This window comes from Gossypium hirsutum, chromosome D07, assembly GCF_007990345.1.
Source record: "Gossypium hirsutum isolate 1008001.06 chromosome D07, Gossypium_hirsutum_v2.1, whole genome shotgun sequence".
NCBI classification, from domain to species: domain Eukaryota; kingdom Viridiplantae; phylum Streptophyta; class Magnoliopsida; order Malvales; family Malvaceae; genus Gossypium; species Gossypium hirsutum.
This window is the reverse complement of record NC_053443.1, coordinates 46,023,040-46,041,447: the sequence shown is the minus strand read 5'-3', so window position 1 is coordinate 46,041,447 and position 18,408 is coordinate 46,023,040. Positions and strand designations below refer to the sequence as shown.

The 18,408-nt window shown below is 33.3% G+C and overlaps 1 protein-coding gene across 3 annotated transcripts; it reads left to right on the top strand.

The window, feature by feature from the left end:
• The first annotated feature begins 268 nt into the window (after positions 1-268).
• LOC107954807 (RAB11-binding protein RELCH) lies at positions 269-9,909 on the top strand. 3 transcript variants are annotated; one of them, XM_041097748.1, is made up of 20 exons: positions 269-808; positions 1,205-1,357; positions 2,684-2,862; positions 3,433-3,540; positions 4,093-4,263; positions 4,349-4,912; positions 5,222-5,296; positions 5,369-5,497; positions 5,576-5,650; positions 5,741-5,950; positions 6,403-6,555; positions 6,657-6,871; positions 7,005-7,122; positions 7,231-7,363; positions 7,432-7,633; positions 7,717-7,822; positions 7,899-8,042; positions 8,115-8,238; positions 8,376-8,492; positions 9,185-9,909. In XM_041097748.1, exons 1-20 carry the CDS (start codon positions 607-609, stop codon positions 9,565-9,567), a joined length of 3,561 nt encoding a protein of 1,186 aa, XP_040953682.1. In that variant the 5' UTR covers positions 269-606; the 3' UTR covers positions 9,568-9,909. The 3 variants fall into 3 exon arrangements, with proteins under 3 accessions (XP_040953682.1, XP_040953683.1, XP_016745977.2); XM_041097749.1 differs by having other exon boundaries at positions 271-808; positions 7,902-8,042; XM_016890488.2 differs by having other exon boundaries at positions 272-808; positions 7,902-8,042; positions 9,188-9,909.
• The last annotated feature ends 8,499 nt before the right edge of the window (positions 9,910-18,408 follow it).

Sequence of the window (18,408 nt, the reverse complement as noted above, 5' to 3'; positions counted from 1 at the left end):
CTAATTAGTGTTCATAACCTACCATTTTAGTAAATAATCTGATGATGTACCATTTTAATTATTTTTTTGTATTATTAAAAAAACCTAAAATATAAAATCTCCTATTTAAATATCTTTAACTCTTCACAACAATTTATTTATTTTTAAAGTAATAATTTTTTTTAAATTTCAATAATATTTTTTCACTCACTTTTCTCGAACAAGAACTTTTTTTATAAAGCAAGCTTTAGAGTGTGTTGTCCAACAATGCTAAAGCATGCCCAAAGCAGTTAAGCGAAGCGGTCCGTTGACTTAGGCTGACGCTACTCCAAACTCTCAAGCGCCGACGCACGTTCTCAAATTTGAAGGATCCAACGGCCTTCTTTATCCCTCGCCCACATCTAAATCTAAAAGCCTCTTCAGATCCAAGAAATCTTCATACCTCGCTGCCACACCAAATCCCAACTCTCCTTCCTCGCTTTTCTGCTTAAGGACTTGGAAAACAACGAGCTCTGCAGCCATTTCGTAAACCATAAATACTTATATAGATTTTGTTTTGAGATAAATGGTTGATTAGATCGTGGTGTTGTTGAACGACGGAGATTGATTGATCAGGAAAGGAATTGGATGATGGATGTAGAAAGATCTTCGCTATGCAATTGCGTGGTGAATTTTTTACTGGAAGAAAATTACTTGTTAACGGCATTTGAATTACTCCACGAGCTTCTCGACGATGGCCGTGATGCTCAAGCGATTCGTCTCAAGGAGTTCTTCTCTGATCCTTCTCATTTCCCTCCCGATCAAATCTCTCGTTACAACTCTCTTCGAGGTACAATGTTTTTTCTTTTTAATTTAAAAAAAAAATTAATTAATCATTGGAATTTGCTTTATATAAACTTCTTAGAAGGTTCAAGTTAGTAATACAAGTAATTACTAAGTGGAAGCTGAATTTGTTAGAAGCAAGTTAGTTTGTTGTCTTCGCAGTTGATAGAGAGTAAAGAATTAAGGATGGTTCCTCTCTCAGCTTAATTCTACTGAAATGTGGTTGTTAGTGAAGGCATTTTTACGATCTTGCTAGAAAATATATATCATTATATGTGGAAGATGGAATGCTTATGCTGAAGATATAGCTAGTGAACCTTATTGATGGTTTCAATTTAGACTTAGCATCGACTATGTGAACCTTATTTATGGTTTCAGCTAACCTTTATTTCTTGAACTGCAGTTTTAGATCCTCAGAGTTTGCTAGAAGAGAAAGAAGCAATTGAAGAAAAACTAGCGCTTAGTGACTATGAACTACGTTTAGCTCAAGAAGACATTGTGAAACTCAAGACTGAGTTACAAAGAAAAGAAGATCTCACTCAGGATAAATCGAGTGGTAACATTTCTTATTAATCAATATTTGTATTGATGCACTTAGAATCCATCTGGTTTATGCTTTTGTTACATGCCTTTTGCTTTCTATTTATTTTATAGCCTTTTTCTTTCTTATTTATATTTTTCTAAAAAAGAAAAAGGCAAATGGCAAAAACATAAATCCAACAGTCTATTTTTTATTTTGTGTGTGTGTGTGTGTATTTTTAGAGAAAATTTTAGTCTCTTTGAGTATTACATGTTCAGCTTGCTTTTTATTTATGGCTGTAAGAATCATTAGAGGAAACAAAGTGCTCAAGAATGGCTACCTAAATAAAATATAGGTTCACTGTTGGTTCATGCATTAAAGGTAAGCAATAAGGGAATTATTCTTTTTGGCTCCGTTTGCATTACATGAGGTTGGCCACCTTGCATGACTATGTCTATGCACAGAATGAAATATAGTTTTCTCCTAACCATGCTAGATATTCATGTCATTCTTTGCAAATAAACATCCCAAATTCTGCTTCAGTAGCTTTTCGAAGGCAACTATTTTGCATTATCTGGCGGGCTTTGTAGGATTTCCAGCAGTAAATTGGGCATTTTAGGGGATTATTTTATTTGTGCATGCTTTTATCCTGTGATGTCAAGGCATGCGCCTAGGCGCTAAGGCGTAGTGCAAATGGCCATTACCGCCTCAGCCACCTCAAGGCAAGGTGACATCATCAGGCGAGCACCTGGTGTGCTTTTTGGGAGCCTTTGTTGCAAAGCCAAGCGCAAAAAATGTGCTTCACTAATGAGTCATTTCGTTCTCCTGTTTATTATTATTTTTTGACTTTTAAAAGAAAAAATATAATAAAATATCATAAATGACTTTTTTAATTAATTATTAACCAATTTTATTATATAAAAACCTAGTTAACTTTTTCAAGAGAAGATGAAGGAAATTTAGAGCTAGTTTCTGATAATGATATTTAATTTCATTCTTATGGTGTTTTATTTTACAATACATTAAGTAAATTATTAAACTTAAACAATTAAACTATTGAACAATGTTTTGAATTTATAAATTGAACTATATTAAAATTGATCTTTCTTTTACTAATTAACTAATACTTATTAATTATATGTACTAGTTACATATGTTTTATACACATTATATATATTCATTTATATGTTTGCGCCTTGGTTTACTTGGGCGAGCGCTTTTTTTTGCTCCTTCCGCCTCAGGCTATATATAGGTCCTATTGTCTCGAGTGCACCTAGCACCCTTGACAACATTGCTTTTATTATTAGATGTCACCATGCATCTGGCATGTCTAAATTCCTTTTATGTTGTATGCATATGTAGAACCAAGTGTAAGCAATCATGTAAATCGTGCACCGGAAATACATCGGCAAAAGCGAGATGCTCCCTTTTCTGATTTAGGCCCATTGAAGGCTAATGAGCGTAAAGATCTAAATTGTACAGTAAAGGAATATTTGCTAATAGCTGGATATCGACTAACTGCAATGACATTTTATGAAGAGGTATGCAAAAAGTTGGTAGCATTTTCTTATTGTTACTGCTTGTTAATTCTGTAAATCTGCACCAACTAGCTGTGGAAGATCTAAACATCTTTTGTGATTGGTTTGGCTGCAAGGGCTAGCTTCCCTGCAAATCTCAATAATCTGAAATTTGTGGAATTTTTGAATTATCATTTGGAACCTGCTAAGAAGTACAAACTAATTGTCTCATAACGTCTTAAATTAGACTTTCTGAACATGAAGGGTGTTTAAAAAACAGAAAACACAGCCTGGGGTTGATCCGGTTTTTTTATTCAAATTTAGAGCCTAAGTAATTTTCTTTTTCTAGGGATGTTCCAACATCTTTTCAAATGGTAAAATCAGCACAAAGAGAGAGAAGCTATAATGGTTTATAGAGTTCTCAGAACCAATTTTTTCATCTTTTATTTGCTCTAAATCTTAATTTTTTCTCTTACACAAGTATGTTTTGAGGCTCCTGAAGGATATGAAGAAAGAGTCTAATCTGGTGAATGTGCGTCTTTTATGACTAGTTCTTAAAACTCATCATAGCTGATTTATCTTACATAATTTTAGGTTACAGATCAAAACCTAGATGTTTGGGAAAACTCACCAGCATCTGTACCTGATGCGTTACGCCATTATTATTACCAGTACCTGTCTTCAACTTCAGAAGCTGCTGAGGTAAGCGAGATGTTTATACTATTCATATCAAATAATAATATATTTCATCTCTATACTCTATATATATTGTCCTTTATTATTGTTGACTTTGCTTCATGGGAAACACTGTTTCAGTCGCATACTTGTGTTTGTATATCATTCAAATCCCTGATTGCAATAAAATCAACTTGAACTCTCAGTTGTGATATTCACTAAGAAAGCACTTCAAACTTATTATACGTTATTATCATTTGGAATTGTTTCATTGAGGAAATATCTATGCCTGTAGATATCAATTAGAGAAAAGAACAGATTCTTGACCCAATATCTTTCTCTACGAGCACCTTTTTTTTAGTTACATTTTGATGTGTTTGACATTGTTTGTTATAGATGTTTCTTCCCTATGTTGTAGATGCATGTTGCTTGACTTAATGTATCTTTGGCATTTGAAGTGTTCAGTTATGATTATAAAAGATCAATGTTTCAACAATATTTGTTCTTACTCTTCATGTAGACTTTTCTACTTGCTGTGAATTTCTTGTCATTGAAGACAGTAATGCTCTTCTGTTGCAGGAGAAAATTTCTATGATTCGAGAAAATGACTCATTAAAAGAGGCAAATGAGAGTTTAAATCATGAGAAACTGTGCTTGATGAAAAACAAAGAATTGGCTGAAGGTCAAATAAATGCATTAACAAAATCCTTGGAAGCCACTCAGAAGGATCTAAAGGACAAGGAAAATCTGGTAGTTCTCTCTAATATAATTGCTTTTAAGCAGGTCTTGAAAATGCTAAAATGGTGATTACTACATTGATTTCATATTTTTTCAGACACAAGATCTGAAGCAAGCCTTAGAAAACCAAAGGAAGGAACTGAATGATTGTAGAGCTGAAATCACATCTCTGAAAATGCACATTGAAGGATCTAGTTCTTTACAAAATCCAGTGGCTGCTAATCTCGACTCTACTCAGTCCCAGGCTATAGAAAGTTACAAGGAAGAAATAAAGTCTTTGCAGATGGAAATTGAAAGATTAAAGGCTGAAAAAACAAATATTTCGGATTTAGTTGATTCCAGCTGTGGTGACAAAGAGGCAATACAGACTGAAGAGAAAGTCGTGGAGATGGATGAAAATAGAACTCAAATCTCTCATCATATTGAACCAGCAGAAGTTGTGGACAGCAACACGCTGGTAATGCCAGTTCAAACATTCGACAACAGCACTCCCAAGCCTGAAGAAAATTTGCCAGAATCAAGTATGAATCCTTCTAACAGTACTGATGGTTTCCCAGATGGTAGAAACCTATCTCAACAAGAAGAGAAACCACTATCAGAAGATAGCGGGTTGCATTTAAATTCTGAAAACCTTGGCAGTGAACCTGTTCCTGAGAATATGGTAAGTTTTTATGATATTATATCCTTATCCTCAAGTAGTAGGAGCTTCTCTTCTCTGGATTTTGTGGGGAGATTGAGTGCATAGAGTCTCTAATGCAAGATATGATATTTTTCATCTCTCTTTAAATTTGAATGGTTTTCCGTTTGAATAGCATATTTTTATTTATTTGAAAACTCTGCTTTCCTCACCGTCCTGATTGACCACTCTTGCAGTTGTCTCCGTGTCTGCTCTATTTTTGTCTTTCCTGTTGAAGACATTCAAGTAAACCTATCATGTCTGATGCTGAGTTTTCTTTTGTTAATTTAACAGGGTTTGGCGACTATTCAAATCCTTGCAGATGCCTTGCCTAAGATTGTACCATATGTTTTGATCAATCATCGGGAGGTCACTTTCTGACTACATTACCTTTTATTAGAACATCTATCAGTCTATCTTATTTATTTTATTTATCTGTAGGAGCTTCTTCCACTGATAATGTGTGCCATCGAGAGGCATCCAGATAGCAGCACTCGAGATTCATTGACACACACACTCTTCAATTTGATTAAACGTCCAGATGAGCAGCAAAGGCGAATTATAATGGATGTATGTTACTGTTCAAAGAATCAGGTTTTAGAATCCAATAGCTACAAGTTTTGCTAAGTCTTTTCAACTTCATTTCAGGCATGTGTCAGCCTTGCTAAAAATGTGGGGGAGATGAGAACAGAAACAGAATTGCTTCCCCAGTGCTGGGAACAAGTGAGTTTCTGTACTGCTTATTTCTCGTTTTTTCAGTTTTATTTGTTGTAGCCTGATATCAGTCTTTTCTTTTTGGTTTTCTAAATGCAGATAAATCATACATATGAGGAGCGTAGATTGCTGGTTGCTCAATCATGTGGAGAGCTTGCTGAATTTGTCCGACCTGAGATTCGCGATTCTCTTATTCTATCTATTGTGCAACAACTAATAGAAGATCCTGCAACGGTTGTTCGAGAAGCTGCTGCACACAACCTGGCTTTGTTGCTCCCACTCTTTCCGCTGATGGATAAATATTTCAAGGTCAGCTTCACTAAATATGCTTCGAGGCAATCATGAAGAAGAAATTCTGACTTGACAGAATTGGCTACAGTGTAAGCTCTAGAACAGGTTGATGACCCATGGTCTAGGGAATGGAGCCTTTTGCCCTTAGCATAATATCATGTCATGACTTGAAAGAAATAGAGTATGGTAGTATATATTTATTTGTATATATATATCTATACTATATATTAAGCCCTTAATTGAGTTGGTATCATGAGTCAACTAGGCACCAACTTAGTTGAGTAATGACTAAAATATCATTGCTTTACAAAGTAAATTATATTATTTTGAAGGTGTTTTTGTCTTTTTATATCTTTTATATTAAAAAACTAGAAAAATACACACATAATTCTGTTTTTCTCCCGCATCATGGGTGTAGTATAATCTAGTATAGATAAAGATTCTTTAATGTCTTATTTGTTCCTCGATAGGTTGAGGAGTTGATGTTCCAATTGGCCTGTGATCCATCTGGAGTGGTTGTTGAAACAGCACTAAAAGAACTACTTCCTGCAATAATAAATTGGGGAAACAAGTTAGACCATATTTTGAGAGTTCTACTCTCTCATATCTTAGGCTCTGCTCAGGTAGCATTTTGTCCTTTCAATTCTTGCTTACCAGCCAATACTACCACATTTCCAGTTTGCAATACTTATACATTTTAATATCATTCCACCTATATTTTCAGCGTTGCCCACCTCTTTCTGGTGTTGAAGGGTCTGTGGAGTCCCACCTTCGTGTTTTAGGTGAACAAGAGCGTTGGAATCTTGATGTTTCATTAAGAATGCTGGCTAAATTGCTTCCTTTTATTCATCAGAAAGCAATTGAGACTTGCCCATTTTCCTCTGTTTCGGAGTCAAATGGGACATTGTTGTCCAGCTCCATACTTGAACTGTATGCAGGGTAAATTTTTGCTCTCTCTTTGTTGTTTTTACCAGGCTTGCATTTCCTTTTATATCTGACATGAGCATATGAGATATTTGATGGCATAGTTATGAGCAGATTTTGATTTTCATAAATTTTAATATCCTACTAGGGGACATGTTGAATGGCCTGCATTCGAATGGGTGCATGTCGATTGCTTTTCTGGTTTGCTACAGCTGGCTTGCTTGTTACCCCAGAAAGAAGATAACTTAAGAAACCGAATTACAAAGGTAGTTTGGTCAGTAGTGCATTTTTAATGGCATCTTCTGTTTTGCATTGCTTGTTCTATTGAAAATAATGCGTTGTTCTTGTTTCTAATCTATATCACTTTATTGCAGTTTTTGTTGGCTGTTTCTGAATGTTTTGGGGATTCTTATTTGATACACATAATGCTGCCTGTATTCTTGATAGCAATTGGGGATGATGCAGATCTGACGTTTTTCCCTCCAAACATTCATTCAAGAATCAAAGGTATTGGATTCATAGAATCTTGTTGACCTTTAATCATTGCATATTCCATAACTGTTTCTTGGTTGCAGGTTTGAGACCAAGAACAGCTGTGGCAGAGAGACTTGCTATTCTAGGGGTCCTACCACTTCTCTTGGCAGGCGTTCTAGGATCTCCTGGTAAGCGTCAACAATTAGCTGACTACTTGAGAAAGCTGCTATTGGAAGGTGCCACGAAGGAGAGTCGGTCTACAACACACAACATGGATATTGTTAATGCTGTCCGCTTCCTTTGGTTTGTAATTGAAAGAACATTTTTCCTAGTTATTTGCTATTTATTGCTGAACATTTCACAAATAATATTCTTCAATAATACAGCACATTTGAAGAACATCATGGCATGATATTCAATATCTTGTGGGAAATGGTTGTAAGCTCCAATATAGAAATGAAGATCAGTGCTGCCAATATACTCAAAATCATTGTATGTTTCTCTTTCCCTAAAAACAAATAGATCCCGCTACATCTGATAATAAGAGATATTGACCTTGTTCATTTAGCAGGTGCCGTATATTGATGCAAAAGTAGCGTCTACACATGTTCTCCCTGCCCTGATTACTCTTGGCTCTGACCAAAACCTGAATGTGAAGTATGCAAGCATAGATGCATTTGGAGCTGTGGCACAACATTTTAAAAATGATATGGTACAGGGTTTTGTTCTGATTCATGCTGGTGCAGTTCCTATGAATTGTTCTTTCTAACTTATTATGTTGCAGATTGTTGATAAAATACGTGTTCAAATGGATGCTTTTCTTGAAGATGGATCCCTTGAAGCAACTATTGCTGTGGTCCGTTCATTAGTGGTAGCTGTTCCACATACAACGGAGAGACTTAGGGATTATATCCTTTTGACTTTCATGTGCAAATCAATTTTTTAGAACTTCCGTCATTGAGTTTGTGTATTTTATTTTAGCCATTGTGGTGGTTGCCACTGTCCATTTATTGTGAGAACCCATTGTTTCCTTAACGTGATCTACATCTTTTATCCAAGATTTTCCAACTGACAAACACACCTGTTTCTTCAACGGATGTGATGCGTCGTCGGCAGAGAGCTAATGCATTTTGTGAAGCTATTCGTGCTCTGGATGCTACAGGTTTGCTTGTCTTATTTACTGGGGACAATATTTCTCCCATTCTCTGTTCTCCGTTACTGTCATCACTAAAAATAGAAGGGTGAGGGAAGAGTGAAAATCCATTAAAACCAAGGGGACAAGCTGCACTGCCCTGGGGGCAGGGGGTTCAAATGCCTCTCTTGGTTTTATTTCTGGTCTCATCATCAGTTAATGGTTTCCCAGAGATACTGATAAATCTCAGTTTAAAACCATGAACATCATGCATGTTGGTAGGATGTCAGAAAGGAGTAATAATGATTACTGCAATTAATTTATCATTTATTTCCAGTTTTCCCTTAAATGTTTCTTCTTATAAAATAATCATAATATGTTTGTAGTAAGAATACGTTTCTCTATATTTTCCTTTGAACACCTTGTTGGAGCCTTTTTCCTCCCGGATTCATTTCCATGCTGGACACAGATCAAACCTTCTTATAGTGATGCTCTCTGGTCACGCATTAATTCGTGTGTGCCTGGATTGAACTTTTCCCTGTACAGTATCCAGCAACAAGAAGGAAACATAAAATATTGCTGCTTTTAATTTGTAATAGTTTATTCTGTTTCCTCTCAGATGGTTCATATGTGTACATAGATATTTGCATTTAAAAATAAGGTTTCTTTTGATGTAATGTTGGTGCTTATCCTTCTTTTCTTGTTTTTTTTGTTTTGGGTAGCAGATCTTTCTGCAAATAGCATCCGTGATTTCCTCCTTCCCACCATACAGAACTTATTAAAAGACCCCGATGCACTTGATCCGGCACACAAAGAAGCCCTTGAAATAATATTGAAAGAACGGTCAGGTGGGACTTTTGAGGCTTTGAGTAAGGTGGTGGGAGCGCACCTCGGGATTGCGTCATCAGTGACTAGCTTTTTTGGTGAAAGTGGACTGCTAGGCAAGAAAGAAATTACGGAATTACCAACAGAACCAGTTGAAGCTCTGCAATCTGCAGCATCACCAGCAGCGGCAGAGGATACCAGATTCATGCGAATCATGAGGGTTACTGACATGCTTAGAGGCAAAGGAAAGAACCCAGAAGAAACTCACCAGAACCAGTGAAATCAAGTGAGACTGTTGTTTCCTAATACCCTATATGAAATGAATATATATAATTTTTCATGTTCATATGCGAATACGAGAATGCTATGTTAGTAAATGCTGATAATTCTTTTTCCTTGTAATCATTGCTTAAAGCAGTCACAATCGCATAGGATTATTGTTTTCAAAAGTTTGTTTGTAGCTATTGCTATCTCTAAATTGCTGTATTCTTAGGATGATTATGTGGCTTGCATTACAATTACGAACTACATTCCCTAGGGACTGAAACTAAGCTTTCCTTGCAATTAAAGGACTTCTTATATTATGTAAATGTATAATCCATGATCTAGTTTTTTGGTCTCAGAATTATTCTCATGAGGCCAACTATCCTATCCGCTCTTTTTTCTTCTTTTCAATTATATCCCATCAACTTTTTATGGATTTGGATGTTATAATTTGCAGCGAATTTGGAGTGAATCCAATGTTGAATTCGGTCTCCAAATCATCTACAAAAAATTATGCTTGTGAAAATGAAACCAAAAAAAGTTCTTGGGGTTCAATATTCAATTCTTCACTAAATACTTGGTTTAATGGTATTTTTGGCCCTCAAAATTTTTTAAAAAAATCAATTAAGTCCTTTTGAACTTTTTGCATCCAATCAAGCTCTAAACTAATAAAACTGGTCAAATAAGTCCTTTGACTAACGTTCACTGTTATAGCGCTAACATGGCAGTTAATGGTATTGCCAGTCAGCAAAAATAAAAAATTAAAAGAATGTTGGAATGAACCTGTATATGTGGTTGTCCTAGTCATTTGTTTCAAAGCTTATTTTTTTAAAAAAATATTAAAAAATACTAAAACAAATAATTTTTTTATAATTTGTAAAATATTAAATAAAGTTCAAAAAGTTCAAAAAAATAAAAAATAAAAAATGAATAAAAAACCATACTTAAGCATCCTTAGGACCATATTTCATAAGTCTAGTGATTCTTTATTAGTTAATAGGATCAAGTCGTAAGTGCCATAGGTACCCCTCATTAGAGTGAGAAATTTTAAGCTTCGTATTCACCATTTCAGTTTGAAGCATCGTGTAACACCCCTATACCCGGTTCGACCCAAAGAACCTGGTATAGGAATATTACATTTGGTGCCAAAGTGATTTTGGCTAATCACTAATATACTTGAACATTAAAAAAATAAAATTTATAACTTATATTTTAGTCCCTACTACTTGGAACACACTTGATCTTCCTAAGTACATGCCATTCTATTCAAAATTTTAAAATATACCCTCTTGGCACTTGGAGATGTGATGAGATGGATGCTCACAACTTCAATTACAACTCTTCAAAATCATTGTACCTAATCTGCACACGAAAAACAAAACCGTACGCTGAGTAAAACTTAGTGGTATTTCTAAAACCCGAATATTTAAAGGTAAGAAATTACAAATATACAATTGAAATATAAACATATATTAATATTTAAATATTATAACAACCATATCATATTTCATTTGTTTTACAAATATCTCAATTCTCATACTAGTTATATAAATAACTTTTCACAATTTATTTCACATTTCATTATACAATTGTATTATCCATTCCATATTCATTTCATGAGTATATAACTTAAATATTCCATATATTTGCAACATATTTCACATTCTATTTTCAATTCACTATTTCACTTCCATTTCTCATACCATGCCATTTCGATATCAATTATAAACTTTATTATTCATTTACCTCTATTAACACGACTTGGACTTGGACGGATATGCGAATCCAACCAAATACACCAGTTTGGCACCCAGTGCCTTATTAGATAATTCAAAGTAATAAATTGACACCCAATGTCTCATCGGCTAAACCGAAGTAAATTGGCACCCAGTGCCTCATCAAATTAATTCGAAGTAGTAAATTGACACCCAGTGTCTCATCGACTCGAAGAAATCCCTGAACTCTTCCAATCCTATGGCATGGCATCTATATCCGACTCAAGCCGATACAGTTAATAGGGTTTAATTTCACAATTCAAAAACAATCAATATCCAATATCAAATTTTCATATAATCACACACACACACACACACACACACACACACACACACATATATATATAAATTCAATTCAATATCCAAATGCCAAATACTCACCTCAATTACTTATCACAACATTTAATCAAAATACAATAATTAATAACTAAGTTCGGATTATAGAAATACAAACCGAAAATTCTGAGCTATTCCTTGTCGACTTTATCTTTTCCCTTTTTAGTCGAGAGTTCCGGTACTATTTTAGCTACGAAATTAAAACAATTAAAATTCATCAATACAACACTATTCAATCTCATATTTAATATTTCAATTTTTACTCAATATTTTCCTAAATTCCAATTTAGTCCCTAAGCTGAGACTAACTTTATTTCTTTACATTTAATTCTTTATTTTCATACAAATTCCATGTTAGACTAAATTTAACTTCCTATTTCACTTAAATCCCTAAATTTCAAAATTTTCACAATTTAGTCCCTATTACTCAAAATTTACAGTTTATTCTACAATTCAATCCTTTTTCATTTCTAACTTAAAAATCTATCAATTTAATCCCTAATACTAAAAATATTCAACATAGACAACACTTAAAAGCTCAATAATTTCTAAAATTTCTACATGAGTCGGGTAGTATTTAATACCGAGATTTCAAAAACATAAAAATTACAAGAAAATGAACTAAATTGACTAACCAATTGAACTTGGAACTTTGAAACCCTAACCTTGCTTTCTCCTTCTTTCCTTCCCTTTTTCTTTTCTTTCCTTTATGTTTCTTTCTTTTTCATTTGTTCTTTCTATTTCTTTTTCTTTCTTTATTATTATTATTATAATAATAAAATATATATACTTAATACTTAAGTAAAATATATTATAATATATATTTTGACTTTAATTTATTATTAATATATATAATTTTTACTCTTATGCCGTCTCTTTTAAGGACAATGGCATAATTACTTCTTTAGTCCTTTTAATTTTTCTTTAATCTATAATTCAACTTTCACCCTATATGCAATTTAGTTCTTTTACCTAATTACTCTTAATTCAAGCAAATTCTCTTAACCAAGACCTAATTAACTACAAAACTAGCTTCGTAAATATTTTTTAATAAATATTTACGAGTCTGATTTACGGGAACGAAGTTTCAGGAATACATTTTCTAACACCCTGACTATCGGGTCGTTACACATTGAGTAGTTATTTGGTTTGATAAAATAGTGATTGTTTTTCATCCATCCATTACAGATTAAAGATTTTTATGAATAGCAATCCCTTTATTGAATATCACGAAATAACTGTTATAAAATAAACATGCTACAAAAATTAAATTCATCTTAAAATGAGGTACATAAAATACACCCTTTAAAACAATATTTCTAAGATTATCAAAATGTAAAATAACTTCTCCCACTGCTTCGGCTAAAATATAACTCCCATCACTAGTCTGCAATTGTCACGCAGACTTTTCGTTTCCCTGAACCCTTGTAAAGAAACACACATATGATTTGTGGATCCAGAATCAATAACCCAATTGTCAATTAATCACTAAGCAAGCTTCAACCACAAAGAGTTCCATACCTTTACCCTTTTTGGCTAGGTAATCCAAATACTCATTACAGTTTGATTTGAAGTGCCCTTTCCTATTGTAAAAGAAACATTTGATCTTTTTAGGATCTTTTGACTTCTTAGTCTTCTTCCTCTCCATACAAGGTGAAACCAAAGACTTAATCGGTTTCTTTTTTCCCTTAGCTTTTTGCTTCCCCTTAGAGGACGAGGGGCCAACGACTAAGTTTGTCTCAAGTTTCTCCTAAACTGGCTTACCACCATTCAACAGCAATTCATAAGATTGCAATTCCTTCATGAGTTGAGTCAAGGTAAGTGCCTCGTTCTGCAAGTTATAAGAGGCCCTAAAGCCAGCGAACTCTTTGGTCAAGGATTTGAACACTATTCAATCTGAGTGTTCACGTCTAATTCAGCTCCATTGTCTTCTACTTCTGCAAAGAGTCCCATAAGCTTAAGCATATGTTTTTTGATTAGAGTGTCGGGTTTCTACTGAGAGTTCATCAAATTTGTAATAGCAGATTGTCAAGCCAATGCGATTTGACCTCCAAGCAAATCCTCTAAATTTTTCATGATCTCTTTTGCAGTTTGAAAATTCTCGTGTTGCTTTTGCAACACACTTTTCATGCTCGCTAACATATAACATCGAGCAATCGAGTCAAAATTTATTTAGCGATTTTTCACTTTAGGCTGAGCTTCAGGCAGACACGGTTCGTCAAGGACGAATTTATGTTTCTCACAACTGAGAGCTATCAACAAGTCCCGTTTCCATTCTCGAAAGTTATCCCCATTCAATTTATTCTTAGTAAGAATGCTAATAAAAGGAGTAGGAGACATGTTTGAACTGAAAAATAATAAAGATTCACTAATTACTATATTTGTATTAAGCAAATATTTTCATTTTAGCAACATATCAAGAATGCAGTATGATGCATGTGTCTTATATTAAAACCTTAAAAAACATTTTTCTGTTACTACGATCATTCTCACACCATCAATCATGTCGCCTTTGGGTCTTATAATTAACTAGCAAGAACATGGATTACATTCAACCAGTTTGTGAATCTTAATTCTTAAGACTCCACACAAACTAACATCCGTTTAACATTTAACCATCATCTCTAGCTTAAATATCATTTCTTGGGAAACTATTTAATAATAGACGATCTTGAGCATGTGGTGTAACAACTCGATTTTGGGCCTAGTCGGAACAGTGGTTTCGGGACCACAAATTTGACGAGGAAAAATTTATTCTTATTATATTTTTATGGTCTACAATTTCATGGAATAATTTCATGAAAATTTCGTTCGAAAATTTCGACGTTTGAGCACTCAATTTAGTAAAAAGGACTAAATTATAAAAAGTGCAAAAATTGAGTTCTACATGTTAGAAGTGTCCAATTGTTATGAAATTTTAAATTGGAGATTATTATACGGTAATTAGACCATTGGTTAAGTTGGTGGACAAAAATGGACATGGTTAGGCATGTTTCCAAAGTTTTTCATTAAGGGCATTTTAGTCATTTAGTAATTAAAATGAATTAAAAACAAAATTAAAAGCCATTTTTTGTCCATCTTCAAGCTAGGCACCGAAATTTGCATGGAGAAACCATGGCTAGGGTTTTTCAAGCTTCCAATCTCGATTGCAAGTTCGTTCTATCCCCGTTTTTAATGATTTTCACGTTTTTGAAATCCTTGTAAAATGATTTATTTATTTCTACCATTTATTTGAGATATGATGAAGGTCTAGGTTTTGAACCATGTTAGAAATTTGTGTATTTTGATGGTTAATGGTATATTATGCATGTTTATGGTTAGAGAAACAACTTTTACTAAGTGATTTTCGGTGAAAATGCATAAAAGGACTAGTTTGTAAAATGATTGTAAAATGTGTGTAAGCGTGTGAATAAGTGAAAATTGTGGATAGCTATAATTATGAAAATGGTTCGAATAGGCCTAAAATGCAATGAAATTGAATAAAAATTATTTTACAAGCCTAGGGGTAAAATTGTAATTTTGTGAAATTTTAGGGGCAAAAATATAATTTTGCCAAGTATGATTTTTGGACTAAATTGAATAATGTGAGTGTTAAGTAAGTTTTTATGTGAATAATGCATTGTTTTAATTTTATTTAATATATTGTTGAGATATGATTGAATATAGAATAAATATTTGATGTAGATTACAAAAATGTGGTTAAATTTGAAAAAGTTGGTAAAATGTTGTAAAATAAGGTTCCCAATTGAACACTCGGATTAGACCGAGATTCATTGAATGTAAGGGGTTGCTAAGTGCAGATTCCCCGAATCATTAATCGAAAAGGGGTTGTTAAGTGTAGATTCCCCGAATCACTGATCAAAAAGAGATTGCTAAGTGAAGTTTCTCCGAGGGGTTGCTAAGTGCTGATTCCTGAATTATTGATTCTAAAGGTGGTTGCTAAGTGCGGATTCCACCGTATCCTTTATTGTGAAAGGGGTTGCTATGTGCTAATTCCCCGTATCATTGAATATAAGGTGGTTGCTAAGTGCTGATTTCACCGAGTAACAATTAATATTCCGAAGTGTTCATCGGGGAAATTGGACAAGAGAAAGTACATGTGAAATGAATAAGATTATGTGACGAATATTGGGTTCGATATTTAATCGACCATTGAGTAAGATGATATAAAGAAATGAAACTATTAAAGAGTAAATTTAGAAATAAAACAGTTTTGAACAAGAGCAGTTGTGTGACTTTGAAAAATCACCAAAAATGGTGGAAATTAAATTAGAGGCTGAATAATATATGAAATTAAATCTGAATGAGTCTATTTTCACATAAAAGAGACAGAGAAGCAAAAGAGTTTTATGTTATTAGATATTTGAATTTTAGTGAGACAGGGCCAGGATGATTTCAAAATCCCCTGTTCTGAATTTGGAAAATCAGTAAAAATTATAAAAAATAATTATGGGCTAAAATTTATATGTTTAGACTCTTGAATGAGTCTATTTTAAAAAGAAACAAATGAGAACATTATCCGAATTCTGTACAATGAGATAATTAATTTTTAGTGAAGAGGGGTTGGAACTGTCAAGCTGTGAAACAGGGGAAATTTAAAGAATAAACTGTACTTATTGACTAAGCCAAAAATTCTGAAAATTTTATGGAAAAAATATATACGAATATAGTTTTGGGGAAAGTTAAAGTATATTAATTTAGAGCTCTTTAGCTCGAGATATAAATAAATTAGTGACTCTGATTCAGACAGACAACTTGAATTTACATACAGGAAAATAGTGAAAGTATGGATAATGTTGTTTAAGTGTGTTATACACATTAAGGATGTGAAATGGAGAGGAGGAGGAGGAAAATTGGAAAATATATGAATGATTTCTGTATAATTGGTAATATATGCTCGATTATAATTGATAAGCGATGAAGTAGAAATGATGCTTATATTTGCGCATTATTGGTCATGATTTAAGCTTGGTGGGAAAATAAAGTTTCATAGTATGTGTGTATGGTATATTTGGAATATGATTTAGCTTGAAGTAATGTCATGAATGGTTTATGAATTAACACATGTTGGTAAGTTTGATACATTAATAAATGTTGTACTCATCCATGCTCATAATGCTTATGCTATATGTTTATTTGGTTAACATATTTGATGTACATGCTTAGGCTTTGACCAAGTTGTGGCTGGATTATGCCACGTTAAACTTATAAGTTAAACATTGAAATGGTAAGAGCCTAAATGGAAATATGCTTGTGATCATGACAGGGGTGGTAAGGTTTAAATTATGTAATCTCTAGTGAAATGGTTTATCATGTGGTTAGTTCCAAAAAGAATTATGCTTAAATGCACTAGCTTGTGACTATAGTTGAACGATATGTTTATGTCTTGTGTGATATGCATAGGAAACGGGTGTGGAAAGGTAATGAAATAGTAAGTTCATATTTGAAGTGAAAAATGACGAAAAAGGGGATGATGAGTTGAATTGATGTTGTTATTTAAGATAAAGTGATATTTTCATTACAAAATTGAGAATTTCATAAATGTGTTAATGAATGGTATAATCGAAAAATGTTGAGTTAAATGGTAAATACGTATTAGTATTGAACTTACTAATATTTAATTGTACGTGAATTAAATGGAAATTGCTAGTGATATGATTTGAATTGTGAGCATGAGAAATTGTGAACTGAATAAATGGAAATGAAGCATTGAATTACATGGGTATGTATCGGGTCTCGTAGGCTCTATTTATTATGAATATAATATTTTGAGGATATATTGTGAAGAATTATAAAAGCATGTTAAAAAAATTTGAAAGATTTAATTTAGGTGAAATTTTATAATACGGTTAAATACGTTTACAGGCGTTTGTGTTCTGGTAATGCCTCGTACCCTATTCTGGTGTCGAATACGGGTAAGAGGTGTTACATGTATCCATTGACTCAACACCAATCATGAACATGCTTTCATTTGTGAGTCATCTTGGGACAATCTCATTAAGAGTCATGCATGATTAGTTGTCCTTAAAAGAAAATCACATCCAATGAACCCATATGATAAAGTTTACTTTAAGGTGCAGCCAGGGTAGGAACCGGCTCGAAACTTTATCATACTATCATTTAGGGACTGTTAATAGAGGCCGTAGATCTTGTTCAATGACCTTCTCCCATTTAATATTTTAAAAAACATGCAAGATTTATCCCAAATTTCAAGAATGATCATACAATAGTCCTAATGGCATTCTTACCTAGTCTATATGACATGCTTCCAATATATGCATGACATGCTATGACAATTTTATAATATTTACATTCATTTATTCATAAGAATTAATCAGTGATAAAAATAAACAATTTTGGTTCTCTACATTTTTTATTTTAAGGGAAAAATCGAAGAAGTGAATGTGAACCATGCACCAGGTAGGGTCCCAAAAAAAAAGGGAGGTGAGTCATATTTGACCACTTAAAAACAAAGTCTTTCTTTGCCAGAGCCAATCCTAGACATACACCTTCTCATTACCACACTTCTCACAACAATCGAATTACCTAAATAAGTGAATGGAACAATAAACACATGCATTTTTTCATTACCACACTTCTTATATTTAATTGATCAATTGTGGATCATCTCATACATATATATCAAAATTATAATATAATATAATATAATATAATATAATATAATATAATATAATATAATATAATATAATATAATATAATATACTATACTATAATATAATATAATA